Source organism: Anopheles coluzzii, chromosome 3, assembly GCF_943734685.1.
Source record: "Anopheles coluzzii chromosome 3, AcolN3, whole genome shotgun sequence".
Taxonomy (NCBI): Eukaryota; Metazoa; Arthropoda; class Insecta; order Diptera; family Culicidae; genus Anopheles; species Anopheles coluzzii.
In genome coordinates this window covers 24,812,515-24,839,121 of record NC_064671.1, presented here as the reverse complement: position 1 = coordinate 24,839,121, position 26,607 = coordinate 24,812,515, and the positions used below count along the sequence as shown (strand labels likewise).

General features: G+C 50.2%; 4 protein-coding genes across 9 annotated transcripts in view; 3 read left to right on the top strand and 1 right to left on the bottom strand.

Moving 5' to 3' along the window:
* Positions 1 to 14,161, top strand: part of LOC120956546 (netrin receptor UNC5C) — a 75,972-nt gene extending 61,811 nt beyond the window's left edge. For all 6 annotated transcript variants that reach the window (XM_049608266.1, XM_049608265.1, XM_049608263.1 and 3 more), the window contains exons 9-11: positions 402 to 765; positions 7,100 to 7,206; positions 7,627 to 14,161. In XM_049608266.1, coding sequence (XP_049464223.1) covers positions 402 to 765; positions 7,100 to 7,206; positions 7,627 to 9,032 — 1,877 coding nt within the window. In that variant the 3' untranslated portion in view covers positions 9,033 to 14,161. The remainder of the gene's footprint in view (positions 1 to 401; positions 766 to 7,099; positions 7,207 to 7,626) is intronic.
* Positions 14,162 to 16,093: 1,932 nt separating this feature from the next.
* LOC120954664 (probable ATP-dependent DNA helicase HFM1) lies at positions 16,094 to 20,197 on the top strand. The gene has a single exon (XM_040374768.2). The coding sequence runs from the start codon at positions 16,429 to 16,431 to the stop codon at positions 19,804 to 19,806; it is 3,378 nt and encodes a 1,125-aa protein (XP_040230702.2). The 5' UTR covers positions 16,094 to 16,428; the 3' UTR covers positions 19,807 to 20,197.
* On the bottom strand, positions 19,891 to 21,885 carry LOC120958186 (glia maturation factor gamma). The gene is made up of 3 exons (XM_040380812.2): positions 21,672 to 21,885; positions 21,473 to 21,566; positions 19,891 to 21,317 (listed from the first exon to the last, which is right to left on the bottom strand). The coding sequence occupies exons 1-3, from the start codon at positions 21,672 to 21,674 to the stop codon at positions 20,998 to 21,000; spliced, it is 417 nt and encodes a 138-aa protein (XP_040236746.1). The 5' UTR covers positions 21,675 to 21,885; the 3' UTR covers positions 19,891 to 20,997.
* A 1,680-nt stretch (positions 21,886 to 23,565) lies between these two features.
* Positions 23,566 to 26,045, top strand: LOC120958100 (exocyst complex component 3). Its single transcript, XM_040380667.2, has 2 exons — positions 23,566 to 24,645; positions 24,717 to 26,045. The coding sequence occupies exons 1-2, from the start codon at positions 23,674 to 23,676 to the stop codon at positions 25,956 to 25,958; spliced, it is 2,214 nt and encodes a 737-aa protein (XP_040236601.2). The 5' UTR covers positions 23,566 to 23,673; the 3' UTR covers positions 25,959 to 26,045.
* The last annotated feature ends 562 nt before the right edge of the window (positions 26,046 to 26,607 follow it).

Here is a 26,607-nt window from a genome sequence, read left to right as displayed (position 1 = left end):
CAGATGGTATGCGGAAAGCTACACCGATTCATTGTTGGCTCTACCGCTAAGGCTTGAAGTGATGCTGTGCGCGGAGGGTGCGCGCACGTTGCCTGATGCTTTCCGGAACTCATTATAAACTTTTCAAGCGATCGTATTAAACGCACAGCAATGCTTAGAATCTATTGATCCATTTTAGATAGTGTTTTTTTTTTCTTTTCTATTATATCTTCTTCGAGTAACCCCCATTCACCACTGGCAAAATGGACCTTCATCAAAGCTTATCAGCAAAACGAAGCGCTCCACATCTGTGGCTTCTATTTTACGTGCAATAAAACCCAATAGTCTCACATTTGATTTAACGAAAGCCATTTTTCTCGTTCTGTTTCTTTCTCCCACCCGGCTGCCTCCTGCCTCGCCAGAAATGCCGACCGAATATTTCGCCAACGAGAGCAAAAAGCTGACCCATTTCCAGCCAGATCTGACGCAGAACACGGGCCCCATCAATTACGAGTACCCGATGACAGCGTCCCTCCAGCCCCATCTGGCCGGCCATCACCCGCACCACCACCACCTACAGCAGCAGCATCATCATCATCTGTCTTCGCTGCACCACCAGCACGGCAGCAGCCTGCTCGGGCCGGTAGCCACCGGACACGGACAGCTTCATCCCCAGTGCCAATCGCAGCAAGCGCCAACCCTTCCGATCGGGGGCCTCAAATCGTCATTGCCTTTGCCACGGTCCAATTCCGAGCACCATTACGACGTGCCCCATTTGTGCAATAAGTAAGTAAAAGCACAGCACCCACGCCCTCGATCCCTCTCCCCTTCCCATCAGAATCATTTCCCATCTCCATGGCGGTGGTCAGCCCATTTCGTGTTCGATCCATCTTCGGTGGAAAAAAGAAAATCCGACCGAATTCCGAAGAAATTTGCCAAAAGGACGTGTGATTAATTTCCACAATCAACAATAAATGGTCCAGTGGGTGATGGGTTTGGGTGGCGTTAGGAGTGGGACAAGTAAGAACGAGCCTCCTCGGCCCCAGGGTTTCGGTTTCAATTACGTGCCCAAACGGTTTCTGTCCTTGCCATCAATTAAATAGCGTGAGATTCCAGTTTTCTTTTGCGACACGACAAATACGTACTAATTACCCGGGGGGGTGAGCAGGGGAGGGGAAGTGGGTAGCAGGGGATTGACCTTTTCCCTGATTCTTGCCAGCGCGTCAGCGATGGCAACAGACACAGCCAAGAAGGAAAAGTTTTCGCAAAATCTTCTCATCGGTTTGCCCGAAAGCGTTTGTCATGCTTCGTGGGGAAAAGTCGTTTGGAGGAATTTAGATCAATTTATATGCGCTTTACCACAATTACACAGATACATGCACACTCACACACAGAGGTTTCAAATTCCCAATGCTCGAAACGTGGACGTGCCACAGCTAGAGTCTGCTTGTCATTAATTTAATTATTGCATTTCATTCAATCCCCAAGACTTTATCAACCGCAGCGGGATGTTCTGAAGTTCAAGTTGAAGCAGTTCAATTTTGCAAAACCGCTTGTCCACTTGTCACTGACGCAAGCGGAACTATTCCGCTGCATTTGCGTGCACTTTCAGTGCAGTGAGTTATCGCATCATATTGACCGGCCCATGGTGTGGTACTGCCGTGTTTCCTTTTGATCCCCGAGCCCTTTAAAACCAGGAAGGCGCCATCCACACTGGATCACTGCACAATTGTTTAATTACCCTACAGTGCAGCGAGAGAAACGCGCAGTTCTCGCCGTGGTTGGCCGTCAAACTCGACATTATTATTCAATTGAATGCCATTCGGTTGCAATTTTGCTACTCATTGCACAACTGCATCGCTCCCACCCCCCTGCGCTGTTGGATTGCGTTTAGTGGCTTTGATAAATGGCGTTCAATTACTAGCGCTGCCGTAACTCATCGGCTCAAACGTTCTGACACATACGCTCCACAGGCAAAACGAAGACAACACAGGCCAGACAACAAGCGATATAATAATAAACAGTAGCGATACGTCGCGATTCGTTCTGACAGTACCGAGTAAACTAGGCCAACTGCTGGGCAACTGCTTGTTTGTCTTCCTTTTTTTCCCCCCTTCCGTTAATATTCGCACGTGTCCCGCAAGACCGTGAGAAACTTAGATCTCGATAGTGCACAGTCTAACCCATTCGCAGTGCGCATGCTAATCTTCAATACGCGGTGATCTGATTCAATTAATAATAATTTACGGTTGTAATTGCGACATTTGTCATGCGGAGCCGGTGCATTAATCTATCCCAGACTGTCCCGTGGGTCCTCGTGGGCTTGGTGGTGTAGTACACCGGTCTGCTGGTGCAAAACTGCAGCAGCTGCATACAAACTGCACAACCTGACCTGAGGCGCACCACCGCTGACGACGGGAAGAAGAAAGCCAAGAGCGAAGAAGTAGAAATAAAAACAAATTAACCGTCTTTCAGCTACGGTCAAGCTTGTTTTTGCGCTCTATCCGTTCCACTAACAGCGCAGCCTATTGACCGTGAAGGAGAAGAGACGCCATCATGTCCCCACCGGGTCCTGGTTGTTGTCTTTTTGTTTTTTTGCGTACAACGCACCACCAACTCGCAACAGGGATAGTTTGAGCTTGTCTTAATCTTACGCCCCGCGTTCACTTACAATCAACAGCCCCGCCGTGCCCGGGCGAGGGATTGCATGTTAACTTGAATAAATAGATACTTTAATTAGATACCACCGCGCGCGCGCGCACACTGGCAACACCCGCCGGGCTCTCCGCGCTATAGTGCGCGCCTTGGAGTAACCGAGGTACCGCCGTCTTAGAAAATAGGCCACCAGGGTGTCGGTGCGAAATTCCGTGACCGGTGCGCCGGTGCTGCCATGTAACGCCAACTGCCCCCGCTGGCATATTTGATTTCTGTTTCTCCTGGCCTAGGCCAGGAAACTGCACCGACAGCAATAAATGAGTCGTAGGCTTGGAAATGTCCGCTCGCTCGCTTGCTTGCTTTGAATTTAAATTAAAACGGCCGATTGTACCGGATCGTACCCCCTCTTGCTGCCTCCAGCCACCGGGGTAGGGCTGTGAAATTGGTTTCGCCCTATCGGGCATCCCCATCGAATATCCCCCCCTTTCTTTGCGGTCCCCTTTCCATGAGGCAGCAAGCCAGTGTACGCGGGTCAGCCCGAAAGGAAATCTAATTGCCATGTTCGATTAACCTGAGCCTTTCGAGTGGGACCTCGGGTTGGCTGGTGGCGGAGCTGGTAATGTCGTAAATTCGTGTAGTGTGTTTTTTTTTCGTACTTCTTACGCAAAGCCTCCACTCGCGCGCGTCTCGTACAGAGCAGCGCCTCGAGGCTATTTACTGTTTAACTTCTGACACCGGTTTACGTTACTTAAGGCACATTTTCTTATTAACAGTATGTCACTAATAGTTTAATCACTACCGAGGAAAATAAAGGGCGGTACAAGTAATTGAAGACATACACTCCCCCCCCCCCCCCCCCCAAGCTACACACATCACAACCGTCCCCGGGGGAGGGATTTGACTTTTTAGTGGAACTTATAAGCGCCTGGCTTGATTGGCCGCTGTAAACGGGGGAAAGAAATCCCCATTATTCCAAGAGAAACCACACACATTGAGGCAAGAAAGGGGCCATAAGCAAGTGACATCTCAATTACAACCGTAGTTCCTCAACGGTGCAGATCATTCCGCCCGAGACCGTTTGAGCCACTAAAAAGGCGAACCTATAAACATCTAATAAATTAAATTATGTTCCATCCGAGGGCCCCCAACACCCGTCCCGTCAATATGAAGTCACCGGGCGCGCGCGATGTTTTGAAAGTGCATCCGCCGCCGCCCTAACAAGAAAAAGAGCCAAAACGCAAGCGCGCGTTACCCCGTTCAGCTCAGCATTATCAGCCGCCAACCAGAGCTGCCGGCCAACAATCAACAATCGCTCCCCGTAGTACCGCCAGCCAGCCCCAGCTCTAACGACGGCAACGACCACGCTGCTGCTTGCTCGTTCGCGGAAATTTATAAACCTAATAACCGCATAAAATAACACCGCCATCATCCGCCACTGCCAGTTCCCCTGCCCGAAGCTCCCGATAGAAGACGCTGCACCGCCGCACCGATGACTGATGTTTCTGTAAATAACCACATCCAATTACGCTGAGCGCGAATGCGCTTTCTCGCTCGAAGTTGATGTGCTGCTGCGTGTGGCTGCGGCGGTGTCTATCACTCCGCAATAACCTTACAGCACACACACACACATGCAGGGTGGTCATAAAACTCACCATCGACGTAGGTCGCGGCCAGCGAGAAGATAGGGCCCAACGCGCAAATAAGATCGATGCGCGCTTTTGCCTGCCGCGTGTTACAAGATCGGACACAGAGAGATGGGTGCACATACGTGGTCCAAGGTCTGTTTGTCTTCCCATGCCCTTGCTGCCCAGAACATCTAAGACCTGGCGGCGGGCCATCTGCACTGGGTCACTCGCCCGCTAACTAGCCTGTGCGGAAAGGTGATAAAACTCGTTGCGGTGTAATTACAACGCAACCTGCCGATCAAACGCATTCGCGCTTCCAATGCCCGCTTGATGCTGCCGTCCACCACCACCATCTCCCGGCCTCGGGGACGTACTAATTGAGTAATCAGAGCCATCCGTCATCAGCCAGGCCCGGTGCGAGGGAAGATAAATGCCGGGGCATATCAACACACCAGTTGAAGATGACGGCGACCCGCAACGCCTGGCATCAAAGTGAGTGTGTCCCCTTCGCAGCTGTATACAACAAGGCAGCAGCACTCGGCGGCACTTGCTCTTTTTTGTGTGTGGTGCGTACCAGACGCTGCTCACGGTAGGCTTTTTATGGCTCATTCATTTTAATCACGCCCTCTTCGCCCCCGGGTAGAAGAAGCCGGTGGACATTCGTTTTGATTACGGCGGAAGTCAAATTCCGGGCACTTAGGGGCGCGCGCGCGAGACGCCGCACAAACCCACACTAATGAATTCCGCCGGCCAAAGAGCCATTTCAATGCGTCCGGGACTTGAGGAGAGCTTCCACTTTGATCAGTCCTTTATGGGCCCGGGGGTCTACAAACCGGCATTCCGCGGTCATTCAGCTTGTTCTAAATTCAACGCCTAACGCCGTGCGCCTCCCATGTGTGTGTGTAGGCAGGAAGCAGCTGTTGCTGCCGACCCAAATACAACCGTCCTGTTCGACGGACTTGCCAAACACGGCTAATGCGCCATCAATGAGGTGTCAAAAATGTGAATATCTCTGTGCGTCAAAAAACCCCCGTTGCAAAACGCTCGCCACATATGGGAGAGCGTGCGAGATGTGCGAATTTGACCAAAAAACCTGGTCCGACCGAGAACGGCGCAAAGTCGCGCTCGGGTGATTAATCAATAAATTTCGCGCCCTCGTCGCGCCAATTACCCGCGTTCCCGAGCCAGCCACGCTTGTCCGAATGGCGTAACCGTAAGGCCGGTGCGCGTATGTGGGCCTCGCGCTGAACGTGACTGAAATGTCTGAATTCCTGGCCCTGCACACTGACCAGTCTTCGTGTCTACAATGGGAAGGGAGAGGGGGGGAGAGAGGTGTCTTAATTTCATCCTTTTATGACGCGGTCATATTTCTCGCGCGAAATGTCCAAAACGGCAGTCACCCCGAAGCCGGTGTCTCGTTAACACGCGAAACACGCTCTAAAGTGGCGATTAAAATTATTGATCGCCCCGGCGCAACGCGAATGGCAAGGGGCAGTAGTGGCCATGTCTTTAACGAGGCGGGGAGAAGGAGAAAAAGAAGGAGGAGAAGATGGAATGGCGCAAAAAATACCCATATTGGTGTGATGTGTTCCCATCGATCTCGCGCTCCGAACGCGCGTGAACACAGCTTTGTCCCTTGTTGTGTTGCGGGATTGGAGCTGGTGGGGGAGAAAAAGGCAACCTACTATATCACCCACCGGTTACGCGGCCCGAGACAGCCCGAGCCAGAGTACCCCGGGCTCAGATTTCAGCTTTTCAGACTCTTCGGTAATTTGACCTCGGAACTGGAATTCCATCCGTCGTCCGGAGCGGCCACAACCGACCGTCGGAGTGTAGTTACGGAGTCAGCTCGTTAGATGGTCACGAGTTACCAGGATTTATGCAAATTTGCTTTTTACCTCACAAAACCCACCCACGCACGCGCATCCAGCACCCGGGCTGCCGGGTGTTCCAATGGCCTCATCCCATCCCACCACAACCTTTCGGTCGTCCGATTGTATCAATCCAATTCCAAAACTTCAAAAAAAACCTCCGCGAACCTCCCAACCTAGGGCCGTGGAGGAGTCGTGATTATATCCTAGGACAGACGGACGGACGCAGACACACACATTCGGTGTCATTTGAACCACACACACACATATGGGTGCGGAAGGGCACCGCGCGGGAAAGCGAACTAATCTATGTCACATAATTCAACTATACTGACACCTCATTACCATTAACTCGTTTGTTTACCGCCATGTTTAACATCAGTCTTCCAGTGTACCAAATGGTTGCGTCGCTGTGGTCACACTTTCAATAGTGAGAGTGAGAGAGAGCGCGTAGAAGAAGGGGGAAAAAAGGCAAACACCACCAAACCATTCTACAGACTGACCACTCCATTCGTCTTTTTTTTTTTGTTCGTTCGGTCGGTTTGGTTGTTTGGCTGCCGCCGCCATGTGACAACTCCAGCGCGTTCTAATGCCACGAGCGGGACTGGAGTGTAATTTATGGGCTCCATCCATCGCAGTTCCGAAACGCTCGGGTCGCCTCCCGCACGGGGGGCCTACCTGACTGACTGGTCCCCGAAATTGACCCATCACCCGGACCAGACGCGGGCAGCAAAAACAACAAAAAAAGGAGATCGTGCACAAAACGGTTCTCGTTCACGTGCCCCCGCCTTGTTTGCTGACCACCAAACTGATCCTCCCGAGCGGCCGAGTTCTGTAGTTCGCGATGTCTACCTACCTTCCCCCCCATATCCCGACCGTTTTGAAAACCTGTCAGCCCATAAATGGACTTTTGTGCACCGCTGCGTCCTGCATCCCGTGCATTCATTTTCCTTCACTTCTTTCCCGCAGCTACATCTACCCGCTGGACAAAGTCAGCATCAATGAATCATACTCGTCGTCCACCTATTCGAAGCGCGTGTGCAGCGTGGAGTCGCTCGAGACATCGACCAACACATGTAAGTAGTAGTCAGTGCCAGTGCGTGGCCAGGTCGAGGCGCCGGTCTCGGTGAACGATTGATTCGTTGCTCCTAAAGCCTTGTCCTCCGACTTGCACTACTACCCCTCGACGTGTACCCCCCACTCAATCGATCGTGATCAATTTGCCAGCACAGAACGCTTGTCTCAATTTGACATCCGATTGATTGACGTGGTCGAGAGGCAGTAGAACCTTTTACCTGTACCCCATTTACCCCATACTACCCGGAACTCGGAGTAGTAGCGCGAATGAGTGTAACCTGTCACAATTGTGTCACACAACACGGGTGACAGCTACACGGGTTGTGATACTAATTACTAACGGCAACATTTTGTACACTCTCGGCACGCTTTGACACCTTGGCTTTTCTCCAACTCCTACACACAACAAAAAACAACAGCGGCCGATTCCACCTACGACCAAGCGCCGATGCTCCCGCCCAGCAGCTCGCCCGCCATCCGCCCGACCACGCTGGTGGAGGAGCCGTTCCGCGGCGCGGAGGTGACGCACGCGACCCTAACGCCCGCCGGCGCCCTGCTCCGGCTCGCCACCTACTCGACCGCGCTGCTAATCCCCGAGGGCGCCATCCCGAAGCACCAGCGGCACAGCGTGGCGCTGTCGATCGTGCGCGACGACAAGCACCACGTGCCGGTGCCGACCGGGCCGCGCTCGACCTACCTCAGCCCGGTCGTGTTCTGCGGCCCGGTCGACACGAAGGTAAACAAACCGATCGTCATGCAGGTGCCCCACTGCGCGGAGAACCTGTCCGACTGGGCGTTCTCGCTGTACAGCGCGCCGGACAATGTAACGCCCTGGTGCAAGGTCGTGACGATCGGCGAGGAGACGCTCAACACGCCCGCCCTGGTGCAGATCGACAAGCGGTACGCGTACGTGCTGACGGAAGCGTTCGGCAAGTACGTGCTGGTGGGCGAATCGGCCACCGACATCCAGGAGCGGGTGGCGTGCAAAAGGCTGCGCCTGTTCATCTGCGGCCCGTCGACCGTGCCCGAGTTTTCCGACGTCAGCCTGCGGGTGTACATCGTGGAGGATAACCCGGGGGCGGAGGAGCGCTGCCGGCACTGCGAGCAGGAGATCGGCGGTGTCCTGCTCGGCCGCAGCACGGCGCTGCACTTTGCGGACGTCGGCCAGGCCGGGCTGAACATCGACCTGCAGTGCGTCGGTGGCTGGCGGGCGAAAAGCTCGAGCGAGCGGCAAACGATACCGTTCTCGCACGTGTGGAACAGCGCCTGTACGGCACTGCACTGCAGCTTTACCCTGTGCCGGACCGAGCACGACAAGTGTGACTTTAAGATCGTGGTGCAGGCGTCGCAGGATGTCCCCCAAGGGTTAGACGAGCGGCTGACAGCGATCGGTGTGCCGGCCACGCTCAGCATCTCTTCCTTTGTGCCGATGGCAAAGGATGGGCGCCACTGTCAGCACTCCTCCAGCTCGTTCGAAACGATGACGATCTGTAGCGTTGGGTCGGGCGACCACAACACCAACCTGCTCGCGACCGATCGCTTCCGGCTGTCGAAGGACGTCAAGCGGAAGCTGTGCCGGTGTCTCGATCCGCCGACCCAGAAGCGCAACGATTGGCGCATGCTCGCCGCACACCTGAACGTGGACCGGTACCTGACGTACTTCGCGACCCGGCCCTCACCCACCGACCAGATCCTCGACCTGTGGGAGTGTCGCAATCGCGACCTGAACGCGCTGCAGCAGCTGATCGAGATCTGCCGCACGATGGAGCGACCGGATGCGGTGGCGATACTGGAGCAGATCCAGCCGGCGGCCCCGTGGGTGTAGGAAGTCCTGCTGCACGGGGAAGCCCAGAACTAACGAATAACCAAGCGATGGCTGCGATAGTAGGTCAAGTCACTCTTTATAAATATTTATAATTCATTATCAACCAAACGGACACCGCACCGCCTTGTCAGTGTGTTGCGCCAGCCGAAGAAGGGTGCGGAGAAATTGACTGACAGCCACACGGGCTCTGTTCTGCGGAACGGTTTGTCCGTCCTGTTACGTCCCTGTTTTTTCCCTCCCTGACTCTTCTTCGCTCTTTCTCCCCCGATCCGGGACCGGACTGGACAATCCTATCGGACAATCTGTTATTAACTCCGGCACTCTCGCGCAGACGAACTAGCCAGCGAACCCGTCTGCCAGTCGGGTAGTTGTCGGTTGTCACTCCACCCCTGACACTGACACGGCAACGGATGCGAGGCGTCATTGTACTGATTGCAATTGCACCGATGCCCGATGCTGTCCGTTTCGGAAAGAGCCCTTTCGAAGCCAGTTCAGGGGCCGAAAGAGTTCAGCTCGGAAAGGTCAGTGGTTGTGTTGGTGCTCGTCCGGCGGGATGCATACGTTACACACTGGCTCAGAGCGCTAGTAGCAACGAGACTCCAGCGGAAGGAGAAGACGCGTGGACGCTGAGACGACTGACATAAGGTGATTTTGTGTTTTCGTTTTCCGTTTCACTCTGTACAATGTAATGTAGCTGCTTAAGATGCTCTCACACACACAGAGATGCGCACAGTAAATCTCAACTACGTAGCCTACGAAGCTATTGCTCAAATCAAGCAAAAGTTCATCCAGTAGTACCACGCGGAAGAAGAATTGGAACAAACCAGCATTTTTGTACGAAACATTGCCGTCTATCAAGCTATCGAACGACACACCAAACTCATATCAGTTGCGGTGCTAATGATACTACAACTTTCTTTCTTATCAATCTTCTCCAATTGGATACCGTAATCGATACAGTGCGTAACACAGCTAAGTTCAGTATCATTGTTTTCCTTCGTTGCATGGCGTTTGTCATAAACCAATAGCGATTTTGTTTACTAAATTTGTAAATTACGTTGCTTATTTTATTGGAATATATTCAAAAATTGTACCGAACTGTTCATCTAGCTGTGTTACGCACTGTAATAGTATTTTATTTTATTTCGCATCATTACTATAACATCAATATCTTCCTTCCTTTTCCAAACAAAAGAACACAGCATCCCTTTCAGACGAAAAGAAAAACAAGAGTGAATATTAAAAAAAACCCAATAGAATTAATTAATAAGACTGATACAAAACTGTATAAAGAAAAGCGGGCGAAGCGAAATAAGATAATTACGCGCAGTTCAAACCTGCATCTTGCGTGCACTACTGTTAGGCTCTGTTGAAAAACGTAAAATACCAAAAGATAAACATCGAACCACATGCGCATTGTATCAGAGAGGATTCAGATCTTGCCGATCCTTTAGGTGGTGTGTGTGGCGAATGGAATGGCATCTACACTAAGTACTACTATTCGATATAAGTTCGTACCAGTAGCGAGATGTAAGGCTTAATATGTTGTGCAACACTGACAGAGCCAGTGTCGCTTTCAGTGTCCTTCCCAAGAAAACAAAAATACGATTGAGTTTATGTACTGTATAAAGTTTAAGTGAAAGTAAGTGAAAAATCATACCGTTAGAGTACGTTTCTCGTCCAGTGTTGTGAACTATGTTAGAGATGATTTTATCATACTTTTTTTTTTTGGGCGGAGGGTATCGAGAAACACCGCCACCGCAAGATGTAATCATTCAGCACTAATGTTTCCTTAGTAATTAAAGTCTTTGGTATCATGCTAGACTGTTGCTGCCATAGATAGACGTGCACCTGGAAGTCAAAATCGGTGTACCATACTTTAGCAGTGAACGTTAAAACAGACGACAGGAAAAGAGGTGATAAAATATTCAAAATATTTTATGTTCGATTACTCTCCTTCAAAGCCCTTATTCTACTATCAACGCTCTGCCCACTGCGGCTGAAATTATTAGTTGTCTAGTGTGTAGTGCACCAAGCAAAAACGAATTCTACCCTATCGAACTTAACCGGAATTGCCTTTGTTCTAGTTTCTATGATTATTCTTAACAATGCTTTTAAATTTAACGCTATCGAGTTTACGTACGTACGTTCGCAGTTCATGTTTTAGATGTACTATTTCAAACTATAGTCTTCTACCTCATTACAGGGTGTGGTGGGAAGAGATGCGTAAATCTTTCAATTTATATGTCCAAATTTAATGAATCCTTTGACCAGTGTATTCTTATTATAACCCAACAGATCAATTTGGATTACCAAACTAGGTTGTTTGCAATAAAATCTTTACAATATGGTTTTTGATATGAAAATTAATTTTCAATTCAATCATCCATTTTCAAATATGAAAATAGAGCCTTCAATTTGACTTCAATTCAATTCAATTCTTCCTGACTGCTTAACTCTGTGTTTAAAACAACACACCTAGGTGTATATAGTTATTTTGGAGAACCAAGTATTGTTCTTGGAGTTGGGCAGTGTCTATGAGGATCAAAACGTTGTCCCAAAGTGGGATAAGTTCCCATCTAGTGAGTTATCTTCAAAGGACTTAATAAACATAAGAACATGCCAAAAAGTTGGGAAAAGTATTTGCACAAAATGATAACAATTTTCGCATTCCTTTCCACCACACTCTGTAGTAGAATGATTTACCAAGACGCAACATGTTCCGTATGTTACAAATTTTAGGTTTAGGCACTGGAATATGATGCATAAAACAGAGTGGATCTTACTATAGGGACGAAAAAATCGTAGGTAATGTGTATAAAGTATGTCCACGTACACCTGTGTGTGTATTTGTTCAAAGAACCTTACGATAAAAATGAGAAACATGCGCCAGGAAGAAAAAAAAGGAAAGAGAATACCTTGTATTACACTGTATAAGAGCAATGCTGCTAAATACTTCACAAATGCCAAGTGCCAAGAGAAAATACTTGTTTCTCATACATATTGTGCTCTTCCTCTTCTTCTTCTGTCACTAGTACTCACTCTCACTCTCCCCCCCTTTCCCAGGAATGGTCACCCCATAACTAACGAACCCTCACACACAGAGTTTGAGGTTCGTTTAGAATTGTCCTTTCATGCATGGTGCGGCTAGTGGCCGCCCATCCCCCTGGGTTGAGCGCATATTTGTCAAGGACAGCACACACACACACACACACACCGAAAAGGGACACGAAAGAATACAACCGTCCCCGCATTGTATTCTGCTCAAACATCATATTTCGCTCCCAATCCCCTCTACTTCCGGCGGGTAGCCACCGCCTGGCGTGGCTTCCTTTCGGGACACGTGCTACAAATCAACCAGCATCTCGCTCGCTTGCACACCCCCCCGTGTCCCCGCCATTCACCGACACTCACTTCCGGTCTGCTCGTCCGCCCGCCCGCCCGGTGGCAATTAACTCAGCTGGAAACGAAATTAATTGTAAAACCGCACCGCGCGCGCATCGGCTGCACCGCAACCGCATTGTGCACACAATGCACACACAAACACACACATGCACAAAAACACAATGCACAACAATGAGTAAAACAAAGAAGCATCCCGACGACAGAAATATGAGCATAAATTGTCAATAAATTGTGGAATGCATGCACACACACACATTCTACGCCTTTTTGCTCTGTAGCCTTTTGCCCGGGCGCAGTTCCAGGAGATGGCTGGGAGTCATTTCTGCCATGGGGAAAGGATACAATTTTAAAATTGTTTCTGCTTTTTAGTTTGATTTCTGTTTTTTTTTTTGTGTGCTGTTTGTTCCCCCCAGTTGTGTAGATTCGGCATAGAGCACAAATGGTTGCCATCAGTAGGGGATGATAATGGTGTGTGCGTATCGAAAAAAAGGCCTGATTTTCCTTTTTTTGCCTAGGCCTAGGTCGAAAAAGAGCAAAAGCGACAAAAAAGCGCAACTATTTCGCAATGCATTTGCATACATTGATGCTAGGCGCTACCATTGCTAAAATGTATTCAATTAGAGCACATTTTCGAACAATGGGCCCGTGCCTATGACAGCGCCAGCCCGACCGGAAGACCGGACCGGAAGCCGCACGTTCGGCCTCAGTGGCTCTATCGGTGCTTTTCTCCCGGCGCAGTCATTAGCTTAAAACCTTTTCACCCATCCCCCTTTGCTCTGGTGGGGGGACCATTTGTATGATGGGAATTGATTTATGGACGATTTTCCATAATCGATGACAGTATCGGGCAGGATAATATTTTCAAATTAAATATCTGTCCCAAACCGACCTTCCCCTCCCTCCCTAGTGGTTCAAATGCTGGAGCGCAAATGGAGTGCTGGCAGGCATAACCCGCTGGAGTTCCCGCGGTAGGATGAGAGAACCAATAGCAAGGATTAAGACCGATACACAAACAAACTCAAAAAAGTGGTCCACACGGTAGCGCAGGCCGGTTCGAATGCGCGAATATGCGGGCTTCGTTGGGCTCGCGAATCCACGACTAATGCACAAAATAGTGCAAATATCCTAATGGAAGCGTTCCGGAAAAGGGAAAGGGAGCCAGTGGAGGCAGAATGGACAGGGCAGATTGGGCAAATGTTTCCCGTCTCGGTGTGTGACAGTTGATGCGTAACGAACATGGCACTCGACACACGATGAGCATAATTAAATCGACATCGGTAGTGAACCGGAACACGGATGGTCAGGATACCGGCCTAAGGTCGCTAGGGCCAAGTGCATCGGGAGGAGAGGTTGGAGTGAGTGCCTGCGTGACAAGTGTGTGGCGCCTCGATGCGTAAACACATGTTGGTCAGCTGGAGAGAGAGAGAGAGAGAGAGAGAGATGGAAGGAGAAGTGGCAGAACAATTGGCTCGGGCAGTTTTGTAAATCCGGAGGTTGTCTTTTGCGTAGGAGCGAACAGATCACTCGGCAGGCGTGAGCGTTTGGGTAGATATACACTCGAATTCTTGTGTAAGTAGTTTCCAATTGTAATGTGTAATCGATAGTAAGGCATACGGCTACCATCACGGTTGATATACATATACATCTACTATACTGCCCGTGGAGGCAAACACATTTATATATATATATTTGTTATAAAATATAATCGAAAACTATACAGCATATTCGTGTTGATTTTTGGCGTTCTTTCTTAAGCATCCGTAAAGCGATTGTGGATTTAGAGGTAAGTATTGTAAAAATGATTAAATTTGGATTATTGTGGACGTTACTGTTGCTCTTCAATAAACGTTGGTTGTGATTTGGGCCTAGCCATGCCCCATTGAAAAATAAAGGATTGGATTCCTCTCACTATGTAAAACTTATTTTGAACCCATCGAAAATGAATGATATGGAACCTTCTCTATTTATTCGTACAGATTATGCAGCATTAAGGTACGATTTTCGCTATCATGCTTCGTTCGTTCTAGTTGTAACATCGCATACAGTTTTAACATCGAATGAGAGGAATTTAAATACATATTTAGTATGTTATACCAATGCTCCCCAGGGCCTCGTGCTGTCACTGTCCAACAATTTATTGATGGGACATGTGTCCGGGATCCTCATTCTTCGCCACCTACGATGGAAACCAGGAGTTATGATTGGAAGCTCACACGTGCAATATCATTTAAGATACTTCATGTCTGATGGACGCAAGACCTCATCTAACAAGATTCGGGTGCTTCGAGGGGAACTTCAGGAGGCTTTTTTCTTACTAAACATCAGTTTTAGTCTACTGCTGAAGTGTCCGAAACCATTTCGACCGAAACCAAGTCCAATGATGCCAATGATGTCAGACGCGTAGAAGCCATCTAGTCACTTAAATGTGGCTCCATCGGGCGTTATCTAACCTTGTGTATTAAAATCATTTTGGGGCTAGTTTGTCTGGTGTCGTACGTATGTCAGACCAGCTGAATGAAAACTCGTGATTATAGCGACACCTTAATTGTCTTTTCACACATCGTCGCAGGTTTTGATCTTCTACTTCTACTTCTCTTTGGCGCAACGTCCTACGCGGACATGGCGGCCTAGTCGTCAATCCTTGCTACGGGAGGACTGTCCATTCTAGCCTTGAACCCATGACGGGCATGTTATTGAGTCGTTCGGGTCTGTACGACTGTACCATGGGACCGCCCCTTTTGATCTATGTCATGCTAATTTCTGAACCAATGTTCTCTGCAACCAGAACTGGGCCAAACTGAAGTAGCAAAATGACGTGGAAACATCCACCGGGGTAAGGCTGGGCTATCCTGTTCAATACCTAGCTAGACTTCAGGGAATATATGAGAGCAGCTGACCAATGCTGTACAATCAACACATTCCAAGATCTGGTACAGCTTAAAAAAGTCGATTTCAGAAGTATCCATCTTTGAACCTTGGATGGCTCTCTATAACGACATGTTGAACAGCACACCGATATCCCCATGCTCTTGACGCAGTACGTTTATAAGCAACAAAGTTTGGGCCCTTTGTTTCAATCCATCTTCACCTGACACTTGACGTTGGTCATGGTTTTTTTGTAACAGTAAAGCCAGAATCCAGGATACAGATTCAGTTACGGTACCATACGGTTCGTATAGAATTCCGCAAAGAAATCGCGCATACAACAAAATTAAATCAAAACACAATCACATACGTTATAATAGTTGCACTACCACTACAAATAGGTCCACGTATTGTCTAAATAGTTGACTAAAATTGTTGTGGGCAGCCGTGCGTGCCGACCCCTGGTTTTGCCGCGGCAGTTGCGCTGCCACCGGTCAACGTCTAGGGGGACAACTGTGTGTACACGCACACTGTCGCACACACTAAGCGTGCAAGGCTTAGTGTGTGCCGAGCGCCGAGGAGAGTGTGCACGAAGGTCGATCGAGCAGGAGCTCTCGGCAGGGGCGCTCGGTGCGGCTGGTGCGCGGCCACCGCAATTGTACGTTTTAAAGTGTTGTACGTTCTATTATTATTTATTATGTAAAGTTGTAATATGTATAAATAAAATAATAAGTGCAAAGAGCAGTTCATAACAAAAATAGCCTAAATGTATGACTAATACTTACAGCAGAGAAAAACACACAGGATACAGAAGCCATCTTTTAATCACGCACAACACTACTAAAACACTGTCTACTGCTTGCCATCCAGTCACTGAAGCAAAGTACACTTCACACACCACCGGAGCAAGTTCTTTAGCGTCCGTTGCCTAGCAACGCGCCAACGGGCTTCACAGAGCAAGTGGATTGCCATTGTGCAACTGTCACTACTTGCGACCAATAGGTGTTTTGGGTAATTTACATTTTTATCGACATTTTAATTATTTGTTTTTAATTGTTTACAACTTTTGGGTAGTTTTTCAAATGAAATCCTTTATTTCTCCCAGATTAGATATTCCAATTAAACCATGGCGCAACCAGCTTCACCAAAAACACACCAAAGTCCCACCGAACAGGCACGACCTTCAAAGCAACCGGTAGAAACGCTCACACTGAACGATCTCGATCCGTCGATACGGGACGCGTTTCCCAAACTAAAAGCATTCAACAATGTACAGCGCGCCGTCGCCAATACCGTCCTGCAAACAGACAATTCAATAGTGGTCAACGCTCCCACCGGCTCAGGCAAAACGGTGATCCTCGAGCTCGCAATGCTGAAACTCTCCACACAGGCAAAGGACGCCCCGTATCGTATCGTTTACCTCGCACCAACGCGTTCACTGTGTGCGGAAAAGTTTCAAGACTGGAAGGGGCGCTTCGCACCGCACGGGCTCAGCTGCATCCAGTTCGATGGGGACAATCTGGTCGAGGATGTGGCCCAGCTCAGCCACCATCGGCTCATCCTGAGCACGCCGGAAAAGTGGGAAGTGTTTACGCGCCACTGGGACGACCAGAGCGTGGCCTGCGTGCTGCGACCGATCCGGCTGTGCCTGATTGACGAGATTCAAATCATGAACGATAGCGATCGGGGCGCCAACCTGGAGCTCGTCATCTCACGCATGAAGTATATCGATTCGAGGCTGCGGAGAGTGGACGCGCCCGGTGGAGAGATGCTGCAGTCGATTCGGTTCATTGCCGTGTCCGCCTGCATTCCCAATGTGGATGATTTTGCCCGCTGGCTTGCGAGCGAGGGAAGAACTGTGGTTCCGTACACGTTCGACGAGACGAACCGCACGACCCGGATCGAACGGCACGTGCTGTCCTTCCCGAGCGCTTCGAATCCGTACAAGTTCGAGCTGAACCTCAACTACAAGCTGCCGGCAATCATCGAGCAATACTCGGCCCACAAACCGACGCTCGTCTTCTGCACTTCGCGCAGGAGCGTCGAGTCAACGGCTAAATTTCTTGCCAACCGATCACCGATAAAACGGGCCGGTCCACCGGCCGGCTCGGTACTGGCCGAGCTGGCCGGCAATTTGGCCAACCGTACGCTGCAGGAGTGTGTGGCGAAGGGTGTCGCCTACCATCATGCCGGTTTGCTGCACAACGATCGCCATCAGATCGAAGCGCACTTCCGGGCCGGCCATCTGGCGGTCCTGTGCTGTACCAGCACCCTCTGCATGGGTGTCAACCTGCCCGCCTACCTGGTCGTGGTCAAGTCCACGTGCAACCACACCGGCAAAGAGTACACCGACAACTACGTGCTGCAGATGGTTGGCCGGGCAGGGCGGGCCGAATTCAGCGAGGACGGTATCGCCGTCATACTAACCACCGATGGGAATGCGTCCCGCTACCAGCGGGTCGTCACCGAGACGGCCCCCATCGAGTCGCAGCTCCGCCGCAAGCTGCCGGAACTGCTCAACTCGGAGATAGCGCACGGCATCATCTACGACCAGCCGGCCGTGATGGAGTGGATCCGGTCGACGTTTTTCTACGTTCGCGCCCAGACGAACCCCTCGCACTATCAACTGGCCGGCGGCCGGCTCCTCGACGAGCAGATCGAGAAGCTGTGCTGCGACACGATCGAATCACTCGAAGCGAACGAACTGGTAGTGAGGCAGCGCCCGAATGCGCTCGTTCCGTCCGCTTGCGGCCGGCTGATGGCCCGCAATCAGCTCTCCTTCCCCACGCTGCAGCTGCTCCAGCAGGGCCTTAAAGGCCGGGAAACGTTGGACGAAATGCTCGTCCTGATCACGCGTGCCCACGAGTTCGGAGAGTTTACCTGCCGCCAGGGGGAGAAAAAGATCCTCAACACACTGAATGGACCCACCATTTCGGCGTCGTTCTGTGACGGAGGGGACGATGTGACCGGTGGCGTACGGTTCCGCTGGCCAAGGCGCATCTGTACGACGGGCACAAAGGTGTACTGTCTGGTGCAGGCTGTGTTCGGTAATTTACCCATCAACGATCACGGGCTGCATCAGGAGGCGGCCAAGATGGTAACCGTCGGTGGCCGCATTGCGCGGTTCGTGATCGGTCTACTAACCGCCAAAAGGGATCACCCGCTCGAGGGTGGATGCTTCCGGGCACTGGTCAGTGCGGCCACACTGCTGCAGTGCTTTCAGACGAAGCTTTGGGAGGACAGCCCGTACGTGGCGAAGCAGCTGGGCCAGATTGGCCCACGGCTTGCCCGCCACCTGGCGGAGCGGGGCAAAGGAACGTTCGCGGCCATCCGCCACTCGGACCCACGGGAAATTGAATGCATCGTAAAAAAGCCGCCACCGGTCGGCAATGATATCGTCAACTTTGTCACCGGTTTGCCGGAGTTTACGATCAAACTGTGCAAAGTGGAGGGAGCTGCTAGCGGACAGCCGAGCTTTACCTGCACCGTGGCACAAAACAACACGCACTACGATCCGGAGATAGCGGTAAGCTTCTGTGTGCTGGTGGGCGATTCGTCCAACCGCGTGCTGCTGCACGTGGACAACTGTACGGTGGAAAGCATTCCGGTGATGGGCTGTACGTGGCCCTTGCCGGTAAGGGACGACAGCGGCGCCCCGATCGAATCGCTCTCCGCTCACCTGATCTGCCACGAGTGGTGTGGGCTGGACTGTTCCCATACGCTGTGGCTGGTGGAACAGCCACCGAGCGTGGTGAAGCACCGCCAGACGGCCATAACAAACTTCTTCCCCAACACGTCGCTGAACGAGTCAGCGATTGGCGGGGAAAAGATCGCCTTACCTTCTGCGCTGGAGCTATCGCGCTTGCGTTGGAATAAGACGAACGCGCACGAGGTGTCCGTAGACTTGCCGAACAAGCTTCCCTTACCAGGAGCAGCATCCCGGATTCCACTGAACACGAGCTGGTGGAGCGAAAGCTGCAATGAAAGTGTCGCGTTTCGGACCTCTGTCGGCAATACTACATTGATTTCAAACAATTCCACTAAACTAGCCGATACAAGCAACGACATTTCCACAATGCTCGATAGCCGCATGCTGCTAAAGCCTCTTCGTTCCATCCTGAAACCCTTTTCCACGGTACCGCCCATGAAACCGCATGCTTTCGCACCGCTAAACATATCCCACTCCTCGCTGATGGGAAACAGTAAGCAGAACCACTTCCAACAGGCAGCGAAGCGTATCGTTACACCTGTAGCGATTCGACCGGATGAGCTGGAGTACATTTTTCAACCGGACAGATGCACCCTTAACTTTACACTGTGCAGCCCGGTAGATGATATAGTCGATTGCTTGCAAAGGTACACCATTTTTCGGGCCGATTGCTGTACGCCTCCGGACGTGCTGGTAGACGTTCAGGTTGAGCCGGCTGTTAGGGTGGAGGAGCGCAAAAGGAAGAACTTTGACCTGGGGAAGGCAGCGGATGTGTTTGTCTCGGATGAAGAGTGACCAATTGGCACTGTTAGTAGCACTTTCCACCCGTTCTTAGTGGAATGCTTTTACCTACTTACTGTAACAACACAGTAGCTCACATTGAATAGTATCAAAACTTTGCAATTTATTGATAATACACGTTGCACGGCAATGAACACACGTGAACTAAACACTACGGTCAAAATATGAAATCCAAAGCCTGGTTTTTTTAAGGATTTACTCTGTTGCCTTATTCCTGTTGTGGATGCAACAAAAGAAGACGTTATTTTCAACCCTGTAAGACAAGCGATATGCTAGTGCAAAAAAAAGAACTATCTCTATCGATCTTTCCTACGATCACTACCGTTTCGTTTCCTCTTTCTTCCTACGCCCTTTTCAGTCGAAATCATTACAATTCCTTTTACAGCCTTACAACAACTCAAAAACGGGAAAACAATATCAAACTAAGTAAGTTTACTCCCCCCAAAAACTCACACAAAATCGTACACTATCAGTAGCGTACTTGTACTTTTGTCTTTTGTCGCGTGGACAGACGCCACGTGGTGTAAGAAAATGGAAAGAAAATGCACTCTGCTACTTTAGGAATACAGCTACTCCGGCTAATAGAATAGAATAAAAAGGAAGAGCTTCTATACAGCTATATAGGTATGTAGTAGCTTCTCTATCACACGCACACAAAAATATCGTCGTTGCACGATCAAAATCTAACCCTTTTTAGTTCCTGCATTGTTGGTTGCTCTTGTAGTTTTGCAGCAAAAGCCCTTTAGTGGTCCTTTTGGTTTGCTTCGGCTCCTGCTGCTGCTCATCCTGCATCGTTATTGTTGTGGGGAAGGTACGTAATACAACTATTTATCGTATGTATGCGTTCACCGAGGTAATTTCAACCAATAACCTCTTCCAATAAGCTCTCTAAATGCGTAACTCCCTGTTCTACTAATATAATAATGCTGGGATATGCTTCACCGATAAAGCTGATTATCATACAGCGAAGGTTGAAATACAGGTTGGTAGTGGCATGAGTTACGGCCCTCGATTATTGCTTTCACTTTCTTCTGGCATTTAGTTTGTCTTTCTTGTTTTTTTGGCAAATTCATTTCTAATTCGCTCAACTGGGGCCAACTGTACCGTCGTTGCAATGCGTGTATATGTGTGTGTGTGTGTGTAGGTGTGTTTGTGTCTTTTGTAAAGTGCTTCCGGTAAACGCGCTTATCGCAGCTTCTCCCTCAGCCAGTCCTCGGTCATATCGTCCAGCTCGCGGATTTCGTAGTAGCGCGTCAGGTCGGCCTCGCGCTGCAGCGCCATGCGCGTTTTCGCGTACAGCATGCACAGCTCCATCTGGCTGTCGCGCGGCGTGTAGAAGATGAAGCACATCGGGTAAGATATTCGCGAATCGTCGTGCACCATCTTGTAGCTGTAGATGATGTAGCGCGGCTGGTGGCTGGGCAGCTGTTCCTGCAGCTCCTCGATCGCTACGTCATCCAGCAGCTCGTCCACGGTAACCAGCTGCTTCTCGCGGTCGATTTTCACTGCAAAACACGGCGCCCACAGTTTCGTTAGAATAAAGCATGCACAGTTCCCCCCCTTCCGGCACCGTTACGTAGTGAAGATGATGATTCATCTGCAACGCGCGACAGCGCGAGATAACAGCACCGTGTGGCGTGGCGTGGCGGAGCGTACTTACGAATCAATGCCGTATTGGTTGCGTTGCGGCGGAAGCGAAACTTGCTGATCTCCTCCTTTGCCTCCGGGCTAATATCACAGATCTGCGCTTCGGTCTAGTCAAGCGGAAACGGATGATTAGGTACAATTATCTTGCCCACCAAGTGGGGTTTGAAAACGCGAACCAGCCGCTCCTACATTCAATGCGAACGTAAACTTACCATCGTGTTTTCGGTTCCTTTCGAGCACTCACAAACACAGCACAAACCCAATAGCGATATGTTTCGTTGCGAGAAATTTGAACAAATCAAGTGCGGAATTATGCTGCCGAAGAGTGTACGACGAAAGGGCGGCGATGTTTGAATGCGCCTCGCCTAGATTCTTTGTTTGTGTTTTGTTCGGTGCCGTTTTGTATTGGTTGTCTTCTTGTTCTTGGACCCGTTGGACAAGGCGAGGGTTTTTGACGTTTAAAAATAGCTGCATCTCGCTCATTTTCTCTAGCCGTCCTTTACTCGCTTACAGTGCTCGTCTCAAGGTGAGTTTCTCTGCCCCCTGCTCACACTTTGCTCCAAACACTTCTTCCACTTTGTCGTACCGTCTCTTTCGCGCACATGGACGCGTGACAAATGTAAACAACTTGGTGGCTGATGCGAAATAGAAGTGCTCAATGTTGTTGATTATTTTGAATGAAATTCAACAGAAAATGAATACACGTAATGTTTTATTAATACCTGAAAGGTTTTAAATTACTCGCACGCCCGCAGCAGAGCGAGATGTGGCATGAGGCAAAACATCTGGCGACAGGTAAGTTTGTTAAAAAATGCTTGATTTTAAGCATTAGATGAACAAGACGTGCTCTTCTTAACCTTGCAGATTAACAACAGGAGATGCTGTGTCACAAGTGCGTGAAGTTGCAGTGGGTAATTTGGAAGAGGCAGATGATATGATGTGACCGTTCGGTAATGCTACAGATTGAGTTAATCTTGTTGTATGATTTTCTGTTTTGTAAACAACCAACGGTATGGATAGGAGTGTGGCAATAGAAAACGGGACTGCGACACTATAAAAGAATGCACGCATGTGCCCACGTCCTCATGCGCCGATATACAGATCAACGGAAAGCAACTAAGCTACCGATCAGGGAAGAACCATGGCCAATACGTCCCGTAAGTTTTGTTGTGTGTGCTGCTCGGTGTAAACTTATGCAGAAGTGTGCATTAGTTTAATTACATGTTCGCCTCATATTCTTTTTAGGACTGCTCCCGGTTAATCACGTCGTGTTGGCATGGTCAGAATGCCAATAATTGTCCAGGTCATTCGGCCCAGGCATGTCTTCCTTCATCCTCATCTGTTCCTGATCTGCGATAGGTGCTGCTCCACCTGCTCCAGCCCTCACCTGCTTGCTGGGCGATCCTGTGCGTAGTGCCGTACGACATATCGTTAGCTCTCAAGCACCTTCTTGGCGTGACATACGGTCACTGTTCAATATGTGCCGGTTATTTCAACCTAGTGGTTTTACACAGCTCAGTAAGATGATCCGGAGGAAGCCTGGCTCGCATGAAATCCAAAGTGCTTAAGAGCGACGTTGTTACTGCCTGTTAGCGAATGGCCTCGTCAGAACCGACACGGAATAAATACATTAATAAAAGTACCGTTAAAAGATCAATACCGGCTTTTCCCGATTCCCTCAACATCACTCGCCATAGAAACAGTACATAGAAAGCCACCACCGAATCAGCTGATGCAAGAGCGGAACATGTATGAGCAAGTGAGACGGCGGAGCGCAGATGCTAATATGGCACACACATGAAATGTAGGACCCCTTGAAGTCGATGAGGGGGGGGGGTGGCGGAGTGTATTTATTTTTTTGGCCAATTAATTTTGCCCACCAACACAATCGCACACCAGCGCGAGCTTTTTTGGGGGCAATCTTGAACCCTCCAAAACCCTCGCTCGAAACGTCAAAAACCCTCACAACGACTTACAAAAAGCATCGCCAGCGAGGGAAAATCGCACCGATTTCGAGCGTTGGCGAAGCTCACAAAAACCGGTTTTCGGACTGAGGGGTACTCTGTGAGCGTGCTCCAGCTTGTTTACGTCATCTGCCTGACAACAAACAACAACAACAAACCACATCGCCTCGAAAAGGTGGGAGCAATTGATCGATCCGTGGGGCGTGCTTTCGTGTTCACTTTTCCCCTAAAACGTTATCAACCCTGCACGATGGATCTCGAGCAGATTCATCAGGAAGCGCGCCAGGCGGCCCTGAACGAGGTGAAGAACATGTTTCAGCGCTCCAACCAGATGGAGAAGGTGGACCAGTATCGACGGCGCATCTATCGCAAGAACCTATCCATGGACGCACAGCTGAAATCGTGCATGCAGAACCAAACGGACGATGTGAAGATAGGCGTAAAGAAGCTGCAGACCGCCCTGGATCAGATACAGGAGATCGGCGACCGGATGAAAAACGCGTTCGCGATGCTCACCGACGTGCCGGCCGTGTACGATACGCTCGAGAGCGTGCGGGACGAAAATGCCAAACATTCCCAGTACATGACGGCGATGGAAAACCTGAAGCACATCTTCACCGTCCAGTCCAGCGTGGACAAGGCGATGCAGTGGATCGAGGAGGATAAGCTGCTGCACGCCCACCAGTGTCTGTCCGATCTGGAGAACTCGCGCGACGATCTGCTGTACGAGCTGCACAAGCTGCCGAAACAGAACGCCCACGATAAGATTACGCTCAAGCGGTACTTCGAAAAGGTGGAGACGGTTTCGGTGACGCTGGAGAAGAAAATAAGGCTCGTGCTGCAGCGTACGCTCAACACGGTGCGCAAGGAGCCGACCGTGATCGTTACGGCGCTGCGCATAATCGAGCGCGAGGAGAAGGCCGATGCGTTCGCGCTGCAGCAGCAGAAAAATACGGGCTTCATAGCGCCCGGGCGACCGAAACGCTGGCGCCAAAAGGCACTGGATGTGCTGAACGAGGCGGTGGTGCAGCGCATCGAAGGATCGAAGCTGGAGGAACGGTCCGACAACAAGATGTGGCTGGTGCGGGATCTCGAGCTGACCAGGCAGTTCCTGCTGGAGGATTTGCGCGTGGTAAAGTCGCTCTGCGTGCCTTGCTTTCCTCCGCACTACAACATACTGAACGAGTACGTGAAAATGTACCACAACGCAATGTCCAAATATGTAAGTACGGTTGCGGCATGACAGCGCTCCTGCTCGGCGGCTCGAACATTCACTTTTTCTTTGTATTTTAGCTCGAAGAACTCATACAAACAGGGCTGGAGGGTAACGAGTACGTGACGATACTGTCCTGGATTATGAACACCTACCCCGGCCGGGAGTTGATGCAACATCCCGACCTCCTGATTGACCTGTCCGACGTTGGGCCGCTGGTAAGCAAGCAGCGCCTGCACGAGATGGAAACGGCCTACCTGCGCACGATGGAACGGAACTACCAGGAGTGGATGACCAAGACGCTGGAAACGGAGAAGGCGGACTGGATCAACGGTGTCGAGATGGAAACGAGCGACCAGTACTACCACACGTCCGCCCCGATGATCATCTACCAGATGATTGATCAAAATCTGCAGGTCACCAACACGACCCACTCGGACCTGACGTTCAACGCGCTCATACTAAGCATCCAGCAGATGACCAAGTACGGTCACATCTACCGCACCGCCGTGATCGAGTACAAGGAGCGCCATTTCCGGGACCGCAGCCAAGCGCCCTTCTTCACCCAGCACATCATCACGATCGTGAACAACTGTCAGCAGATGATTGAAATTGCCCAGCAGCTGAAGCAACTCTACTGGCCGAAATCGAAAACGCAACACTACGAAGAGTTTGAAAAGCTCGTCAAAACGTACCAAACGCTGCGGGACGAAACGGGCCTTGTGCTGCTAGAGGAAGCGTTCCTCGATCTGGAAGGACACTTCAACGAGCTGTTCACCGCCAAGTGGACCACCTCGTCCGTGTCGGTCGATACGATCTGCGTCACGCTGGAGGACTACTTCCAGGACTACAACCATTTGCGCACCGCCAACTTTGAGTACGTGATCGGCGAGGCGCAGAAAATGGTCGCCAAGCGGTACATCAGGGCGATGCTTTCGAAGCGGCTGAACAAAAACCGGGCCGAGTGTGAGGTGCTGGCGAAGAAAATCGCCAAGGAGGCGAAGCAGATCAAGGTGTTCTTCGAAAAGGTGGCCCCGAACGTGGCGAAGGGTGACTCACCGATTGATGTTATTTCCAATCTGGCCGGGCTGCTGAACTGTGACGCGGAGATGCTGGTGCTCGATCTGCACTCGGTGCTGTCGTCATACCCGTCGATTACGGAAGACCATCTTGTACGGTTGTTCTATCTGCGGAATGATTTTAAGAGCAGCGAGCTGAAGGAGAAGGTGCAGGATGCGTTGGTTTCGCGCAAGTCGACCATCAGCCACGACAAGCAGGACGCAATTTTCAAGGAGATTGTGTTTTCCGATAAGCTGTGGTAGGGGCGAACATGGATATTAGATGTTATCGTATTATTTCTTATGTTATTAAGCGTAATGTTATCAATATACACATTCTACCTAACATTATTCACGGTGACGTGTCTGACGATGGGAAGAACATGGAGGGATGTTCGAGATAAATTATGGGTTTTTTAGATGCGGAACAGGTTGAGAATAGTGGTGGGAGCTTAGAATCGAACCTGCTCGATTTCGATTCCGTGTTTGGAATCAATTCCGGAGCCTATTCCGATGCTCTCCCGATGAATTCCCAATTCCGGAGTCGATTTCGTAGCCAATTCCGGAGTTTACTTTGAAGTCAATTCCAGAGTCGGCCCTGGAATCAATTTCGGAATCGATTTTGTAATCGAAAGTCACATCGGATTCGTCCTGGAAATAGCAATGAGCTCCGATAACGGAATCAGGATCCAGAAATGGAATTCGCTCCGGAACGAGAATCAGTTCTTGAATTGAAATAAAAAGTTTCAAAAGCGAAATCAGTTCGAGAATCAGGAGAATGGATCGTTAACAGGTAATTTTTGGTTCTTTGCGGATATCAATACTTAGCATCATTGGATCCAAACGGATCACACAAGAGATGAGGATGTCGAAACTGACTCCGATTTCGAAGCCAATTCTGATGCCGGAGCCA